Source organism: Scomber japonicus, chromosome 5 (assembly GCF_027409825.1).
Source record: "Scomber japonicus isolate fScoJap1 chromosome 5, fScoJap1.pri, whole genome shotgun sequence".
Classification (NCBI taxonomy): Eukaryota; Metazoa; Chordata; class Actinopteri; order Scombriformes; family Scombridae; genus Scomber; species Scomber japonicus.
The window spans coordinates 2,185,223-2,194,062 of NC_070582.1; the positions used below are offsets into that span (position 1 = coordinate 2,185,223).

The 8,840-nt window shown below is 42.8% G+C and overlaps 1 protein-coding gene across 1 annotated transcript in view; it reads right to left on the bottom strand.

Annotated features, from left to right (window-relative positions):
* Positions 1–8,840, bottom strand: part of ptprz1a (protein tyrosine phosphatase receptor type Z1a) — a 116,677-nt gene that overhangs the window by 96,358 nt on the left and 11,479 nt on the right. Inside the window, exons 2-3 of the mRNA XM_053319383.1 lie at positions 2,092–2,243; positions 1,512–1,607 (exon numbers count right to left, since the gene is read on the bottom strand). Of these exons, the coding sequence (XP_053175358.1) occupies positions 1,512–1,607; positions 2,092–2,243 (248 nt within the window). The remainder of the gene's footprint in view (positions 1–1,511; positions 1,608–2,091; positions 2,244–8,840) is intronic.

Here is an 8,840-nt window from a genome sequence, read left to right on the forward strand (position 1 = left end):
GCAGTACTTTTACTGTAATACTGCATACTACATCACTATAATACTGCAGTACTTTTACTGTAATACTGCATAATTTTTGAAGCATTATGTATTTCACAATGGAGAGAGAAAGTACTGAGGTAAAAAAGAAAAGAAAAAAGGTGAATGACATCTGATCCAAACATCAGACTCTCAGCTTCTATAACTGCTGCCAGACTTCATAAAACATGAACTTTGAAAAGTTAAAAATGTCCAAGCGAAGGCCGAGTTACCTGCCAACACACACACACACACACACACACTCACACACAGCTACACACACTCACACACACATAGACACACACACACACACACACACTCACAGCCACACACACACACAAACAGCCACACACACAAACAGCCACACACACACACACACACACACTCACAGGCACACACACACACAAACAGCCACACACACACAGCCACACACACACACACACACACACACTCTCACACACACACACACACACACTCACACACAGCCACACACACAGCCACACACACAGCCACACACACAGCCTGGAGCTTCACATCAGACGCTGCTCTGAGTGTGTTCCAGCGTGGCCTCTGTCGGTTGGAGCCAGCGAACGCAGCCGGAGGCGACGTGACTACACGAAGCCGAGCAGGAAGTTTGTTTAGTCGGCCGGTTCGAACTCTGAGAGCACCGTCGAGAGCTGGGAGACGATAGCGAAGCCAAAATATGAATCAAGACTGTTCAAACGCACTGAGGTGTTACTACAGTACAGCGGTGATGCTACCTACCCCCCCACCCCCGTCCCCCCCCGTCCCCCCCCCCCCCTCTCTACAGACTGAACATGAGCAATAGGAAAGGAGTAAAAGTGAAGCTTTCTGCTCCAGATACTGATGAAAATGTTGATGAAGATTTTTTTATTATTTTATTTTTTAAGATTTTACTCATTTTTTAATATTTAACATGTTAATGAATACAAATATTACTGTTTTTAATTCTTTCAAATCAATATTTTTTGTTATATTTAGTAAATAAATCATGAGGTGAAGGCAGGAAGGAAGGAAGGAAGGAAAGGAAGGAAGGAAGGAAGGAAGGAAGGAAGGAAGGAAGGGAAGGAAGGAATGAAGGAAGGAAGACAGGAAGGACAGATGGCAGTTGTACTTTACTGTAGTACAGTTAGAGGTACTTTTACTTTACTGTAGTACAGTTAGAGGTACTTGTACTTTACTGTAGTACAGTTAGAGGTACTTGTACTTTACTGTAGTACAGTTTGAGGTACTAGTACTTTACTGTAGTACAGTTTGAGGTACTAGTACTTTACTGTAGTACAGTTAGAGGTACTAGTACTTTACTGCAGTACAGTTAGAGGTACTAGTACTTTACTGTAGTACAGTTTGAAGTACTAGTACTTTACTGTAGTACAGTTAGAGGTACTAGTACTTTACTGTAGTACAGTTTGAAGTACTAGTACTTTACTGCAGTACAGTTTGAAGTACTAGTACTTTACTGTAGTTCTCACCTCAAACAGAACGGCCAGCGCTGTGATTCTTCCTCCAGCTTTGATGGTTTCATCTAAAGAGTTAAAGAGACTCGCTTCGTAACAGTAGATCTGCATCTGGAGGAGGAAACAGAAACATGGCCGTCACGCATCATTAAGGATCCGCTCAGTCTGCTGTTCAGAGGCAGAGCTGCAGGTTAGGAGTCACTGTGATTATGACAGCTGACAAATTACAGGAAACACCAACATAAAGGGTTTAGCAGCTGATCTACTGAGAATAACTGTGTGAATGACAACAGGAGCAGACAGCAGGATTTAAATGAGGGTGGGACAAGGAGGAGGTGGAAGAGGAAGAGGAGGAAGAAGAGGAAGAGGAGGGGGAGGAAGAGGAGGAGGAGGAAGAGGTGGAGGAGGAAGAGGAGGAGGTGGAGGAGGAAGAGGATGAGGAGGAGGAGGAGGAAGAGGAGATGGAGGAGGAAGAGGAGGAGGTGGAAGAGGAAGAGGAGGGAGAAGAGGAAGAGGAGGGGGAGGAAGAGGAGGAGGAGATATGTTCCCTCTATGTATTCCTGATCTCCATGTCTCTATGTTAATGATGTCTCACCTCTAAAGGGTATTTGACTCCATCCAGACTGTGCTCGGAGCCCTCTGAGGAGGCGTTGCAGCGCCCCCAGTGGAAGGTGATCCGCCCCACTTTGAACTTTGACCTGAGGCCTCCACCGCTGACGTAGAAGTCTCCGTCCACATGCACCGCCACTGAAAACAGGAGACACAGACTGCATGAGCACATACATCAATGAGACTGATAAACTGGATTTTATATATATATATATATATATTTGGATTATTCTTGTTTTAGTCTTGTTGTAGTATTACAGTAAAAGTACTGCAGCTAGCTAGTTTACGCTACTTTATATACAGTTAGCTAGTTTACACTACTTTATATACAGTTAGCTAGTTTATACTACTTTATATACAGTTAGCTAGTTTATACTACTTTATATACAGTTAGCTAGTTTATACTACTTTATATACGGTTAGCTAGTTTACGCTACTTTATATACAGTTAGCTAGTTTACGCTACTTTATATACAGTTAGCTAGTTTATACTACTTTATATACAGTTAGCTAGTTTACACTACTTTATATACAGTTAGCTAGTTTATACTACTTTATATACAGTTAGCTAGTTTACACTACTTTATATACAGTTAGCTAGTTTACGCTACTTTATATACAGTTAGCTAGTTTATACTACTTTATATACAGTTAGCTAGTTTATACTACTTTATATACAGTTAGCTAGTTTATACTACTTTATATACAGTTAGCTAGTTTACACTACTTTATATACAGTTAGCTAGTTTACGCTACTTTATATACAGTTAGCTAGTTTACGCTACTTTATATACAGTTAGCTAGTTTACGCTACTTTATATACAGTTAGCTAGTTTACGCTACTTTATATACAGTTAGCTAGTTTATACTACTTTATATACAGTTAGCTAGTTTACACTACTTTATATACAGTTAGCTAGTTTACGCTACATTATATACAGTTAGCTAGTTTACGCTACTTTATATACAGTTAGCTAGTTTACGCTACATTATATACAGTTAGCTAGTTTACGCTACTTTATATACAGTTAGCTAGTTTATACTACTTTATATACGGTTAGCTAGTTTACACTACTTTATATACAGTTAGCTAGTTTACACTACTTTATATACAGTTAGCTAGTTTACACTACTTTATATACAGTTAGCTAGTTTACACTACTTTATATACAGTTAGCTAGTTTATACTACTTTATATACAGTTAGCTAGTTTACACTACTTTATATACAGTTAGCTAGTTTATACTACTTTATACACAGTTAGCTAGTTTATACTACTTTATATACAGTTAGCTAGTTTACACTACTTTATATACAGTTAGCTAGTTTATACTACTTTATATACAGTTAGCTAGTTTATACTACTTTATATACAGTTAGCTAGTTTATACTACTTTATATACGGTTAGCTAGTTTACACTACTTTATATACAGTTAGCTAGTTTACACTACTTTATATACAGTTAGCTAGTTTACACTACTATATATACAGTTAGCTAGTTTATACTACTTTATATACAGTTAGCTAGTTTATACTACTTTATATACAGTTAGCTAGTTTACACTACTTTATATACAGTTAGCTAGTTTACACTACTTTATATACAGTTAGCTAGTTTATACTACTTTATATACAGTTAGCTAGTTTACACTACTTTATATACAGTTAGCTAGTTTACACTACTTTATATACAGTTAGCTAGTTTATACTACTTTATATACGGTTAGCTAGTTTATACTACTTTATATACGGTTAGCTAGTTTACACTACTTTATATACGGTTAGCTAGTTTACACTACTTTATATACAGTTAGCTAGTTTATACTACTTTATATACAGTTAGCTAGTTTACACTACTTTATATACAGTTAGCTAGTTTACACTACTTTATATACAGTTAGCTAGTTTATACTACTTTATATACAGTTAGCTAGTTTATACTACTTTATATACAGTTAGCTAGTTTACACTACTTTATATACAGTTAGCTAGTTTATACTACTTTATATACAGTTAGCTAGTTTATACTACTTTATATACAGTTAGCTAGTTTACACTACTTTATATACAGTTAGCTAGTTTATACTACTTTATATACAGTTAGCTAGTTTACACTACTTTATATACAGTTAGCTAGTTTATACTACTTTATATACAGTTAGCTAGTTTAGTCCAGTGGTTCCCAACCTAGGGGTGGGGCCCCTCCAAAGGGTCAGCAGATAAATGTGAGGGCTGCTGAGATGATTAATGGGAAAGAAGAAAAAATATTGGAAATATTGGATCATTTGAACATTTATTGAAATGAAAGCATGTGAGAAGTTTAGAGGGAAGAATCAGTATTTGGTGGAGCTGTTAACAACTCATAGACATCTGAAATGTGAGCCGACTACACACTGCTGTACTTTACACCACTGGTAAACCAAGATCACAGAGAAAGCTTTTATTTTTGGTAAAGTTAGCAAAGTTTGTCCAGTTGAACCATTTAGACAAAGCTGCTGCGACTGAGAACCACCCAGATAAAATCCATGTTTGGCTTTTAAAGCTTTGATAATCACAACAGAGCCCAACCTCTCACTGAAAACGATGCTTTATATATAAAAACCTAGAGATGAAAAGAGCTGTGCATCATATAATACTCCACTAACACCTTCACTGGACCGCTGGACAAAGCTCCAACCAGCATCTCAACATCAACTTCATGTTAACCCTTAAACACACCTTACTAGTTATGTAATTTGCACCTCAAGTAAGGAAGGAATGAAGGAAAGAGGGAAGGAAGGAAAGGACGGAAGAAGGAAGGAAAGGAGGAAGAAAGGGAAGCAAGGGAGGAAGAAGGAAGGAAGGAAGGAAGGAAAGGAGGGAATAAGGACGGAAAGGAGGAAGAAGGAAGGAGGGAGGAAGAAGGAAGGAAATGAGGGAGGAAGGAAGGGAGGGAGGGAGGGAGGGAGGGAGGGAGGAAGGAAGGAAGGAAGAAAGAAAGAAGGACAGATGAAGGAAGGAAGAAAGGACAGAAAGAGGGAACATTTACCCTAACAGCTGAACTTAGATCTGAGGAAGGAAGGAAGGAAGGACGGAAGGACAGATGAAGAAAGGAAGGAAGGACAGAGGAAGGAAGGAAGGAAGGACAGAAAGAGGGAACATTTACCCTAACAGCTGAACTTAGATCTGAGGAAGGAAGGAAGGAAGGAAGGAAGGAAGGAAGGAAGGAAGGACAGATGAAGGAAGGAAGAAAGGACAGAAAGAGGGAACATTTACCCTAACAGCTGAACTTAGATCTGAGGAAGGAAGGAAGGAAGGACGGAAGGACAGATGAAGAAAGGAAGGAAGGACAGAGGAAGGAAGGAAGGAAGGAAGGACAGAGGAAGGACAGATGAAGGAAGGAAGGAAGGACAGATGAAGGAAGGAAGGAAGGACAGAGGAAGGAAGGAAGGAAGGAAGGACAGAAAGAGGGAACATTTACCCTAACAGCTGAACTTAGATCTGAGGAAGGAAGGAAGGAAGGAAGGAAGGACAGATGAAGAAAGGAAGGAAGGACAGAGGAAGGAAGGAAGGAAGGAAGGACAGAGGAAGGACAGATGAAGGAAGGAAGGAAGGACAGAGGAAGGACCCAGGAGGACAACAGGAAGGTTAAAGAGTCTGTATCTCCTGGTGCACGTTGCCTGTTTAAGGGTTAAAGCTTTGATAATCACAACAGAGCCCAACCTCTCACTGAAAACGATGCTTTATATATAAAAACCTCCAGATGAAAAGAGCTGTGCATCATATAATACTCCACTAACACCTTCACTGGACCGCTGGACAAAGCTCCAACCAGCATCTCAACATCAACTTCATGTTAACCCTTAAACAGACCTTACTAGTTATGTCATTTGCACCTCAAGTAAGGAAGGAATGAAGGAAAGAAGGAAGGAAGGAAAGGACGGAAGAAGGAAGGAAAGGAGGAAGGAAGGGAAGCAAGGGAGGAAGAAGGAAGGAAAGGAAGGAGGGAGGAAGGAAGGAAGGAAGGAAGGAAGGAAGGAAAGGAGGGAATAAGGAAGGAAAGGAGGGAGGAAGGAAGGAGGGAGGAAGAAGGAAGGAAATGAGGGAGGAAGGTAGGGAGGGAGGGAGGGAGGGAGGAAGGAAGGAAGGAAGGAAGAAAGAAAGAAGGACAGATGAAGGAAGGAAGAAAGGACAGAAAGAGGGAACATTTACCCTAACAGCTGAACTTAGATCTGAGGAAGGAAGGAAGGAAGGAAGGAAGGAAAGGACAGAAGAAGGAAGGAAAGGAGGAAGGAAGGGAAGCAAGGGAGGAAGAAGGAAGGAAAGGAAGGAGGGAGGGAGGAAGGAAGGAAGGAAGGAAGGAAGGAAAGGAGGGAATAAGGAAGGAAAGGAGGGAGGAAGGGAAGGAAGGGAGGAAGAAGGAAGGAAAGGAAGGAGGGAGGGAGGAAGGAAGGAAGGAAGGAAGGAAGGAAAGGAGGGAATAAGGAAGGAAAGGAGGGAGGAAGGGAAGGAAGGGAGGAAGAAGGAAGGAAATGAGGGAGGAAGGAAGGGAGGGAGGGAGGAAGGAGGGAAGGAAGGAAGAAAGAAAGGAAGGACAGATGAAGGAAGGAAGAAAGGACAGATGAAGGAAGGAAGGAAGGACAGAGGAAGGACAGATGAAGGAAGGAAGGAAGGAAAGGAGGGAATAAGGAAGGAAAGGAAGGAAGGAAGGAAGGAAAGGAGGGAATAAGGAAGGAAAGGAGGGAGGAAGGGAAGGAAGGGAGGAAGAAGGAAGGAAAGGAAGGAGGGAGGAAGAAGGAAGGAAATGAGGGAGGAAGGAAGGGAGGGAGGGAGGGAGGGAGGGAGGAAGGAAGGAAGAAAGAAAGGAAGGACAGATGAAGGAAGGAAGAAAGGACAGAAAGAGGGAACATTTACCCTAACAGCTGAACTTAGATCTGAGGAAGGAAGGAAGGAAGGAAGGAAGGACAGATGAAGGAAGGAAGGAAGGACAGATGAAGGAAGGAAGGAAGGAAGGAAGGACAGATGAAGAAAGGAAGGAAGGACAGAGGAAGGAAGGAAGGAAGGACAGAGGAAGGAAGGAAGGAAGGAAGGACAGAGGAAGGACAGATGAAGGAAGGAAGGAAGGACAGAGGAAGGACCCAGGAGGACAACAGGAAGGTTAAAGAGTCTGTATCTCCTGGTGCACGTTGTCTGTTTAAGGCTTTTAAAGCTTTGATAATCACAACAGAGCCCAACCTCTCACTGAAAACGATGCTTTATATATAAAAACCTCCAGATGAAAAGAGCTGTGCATCATATAATACTCCACTAACACCTTCACTGGACCGCTGAACAAAGCTCCAACCAGCATCTCAACATCAACTTCATGTTAACCCTTAAACACACCTTACTAGTTATGTCATTTGCACCTCAAGTAAGGAAGGAATGAAGGAAAGAAGGAAGGAAGGAAAGGACGGAAGAAGGAAGGAAAGGAGGAAGGAAGGGAAGCAAGGGAGGAAGAAGGAAGGAAAGGAAGGAGGGAGGAAGGAAGGAAGGAAGGAAGGAAGGAAGGAAAGGAGGGAATAAGGAAGGAAAGGAGGGAGGAAGGGAAGGAAGGGAGGAAGAAGGAAGGAAAGGAAGGAGGGAGGAAGAAGGAAGGAAATGAGGGAGGAAAGGAGGGGAGGGAGGGAGGGAGGGAAGGGAGGGAGGAAGAAGGAAGGAAAGGAGGGAGGGAGGAAGGAAGGGAGGGAGGGAGGGAGGGAGGGAGGGAGGGAGGAAGGAAGGAAAGGAGGGAAGAAGGAAGGAAAGGAGGAAGGAAGGGAAGGGAGGGAGGAAGGAAGGAAAGGACGGAAGAAGGAAGGAAAGGAGGAAGGAAGGGAAGCAAGGGAGGAAGAAGGAAGGAAAGGAAGGAGGGAGGAAGGAAGAAAGGAAGGAAGGAAGGAAGGAAAGGAGGAAGAAGGAAGGAGGGAGGAAGAAGGAAGGAAATGAGGGAGAAGGAAGGAAAGGAAGGAGGGAGGAAGAAGGAAGGAAATGAGGGAGGAAAGGAGGGGAGGGAGGGAGGGAGGGAAGGGAGGAAGGAAGGAAGAAAGAAAGGAAGGACAGATGAAGGAAGGAAGGAAGGACAGATGAAGGAAGGAAGGAAGGACAGAGGAAGGACAGATGAAGGAAGGAAGTAAGGAAAGGAGGGAATAAGGAAGGAAAGGAGGGAGGAAGGGAAGCAAGGGAGGAAGAAGGAAGGGAAGGAAGGAGGGAGGAAGGAAGGGAGGAAGGAAGGAAGGACGGAAGAAGGAAGGAAAGGAGGAAGGAAGGGAAGCAAGGGAGGAAGAAGGAAGGAAATGAGGGAGGGAGGGAGGGAGGGAGGGAGGGTGGGAGGGAGGGTGGGAGGAAGGAAGGAAGGAAGGAAGGAAAGGAGGGAATAAGGAAGGAAAGGAGGGAGGAAGGGAAGGAAGGGAGGAAGAAGGAAGGAAAGGAAGGAGGGAGGAAGAAGGAAGGAAATGAGGGAGGAAGGAAGGGAGGGAGGGAGGGAGGAAGGAAGGAAGGAAGGAAGGAAAGGAGGGAATAAGGAAGGAAAGGAGGGAGGAAGGGAAGGAAGGGAGGAAGAAGGAAGGAAATGAGGGAGGAAGGAAGGGAGGGAGGGAGGAAGGAGGGAAGGAAGGAAGAAAGAAAGGAAGGACAGATGAAGGAAGGAAGAAAGGACAGATGAAGGAAGGAAGGAAGGACAGAGGAAGGACAGATGAAGGAAGGAAGGAAGGAAAGGAGGGAATAAGGAAGGAAAG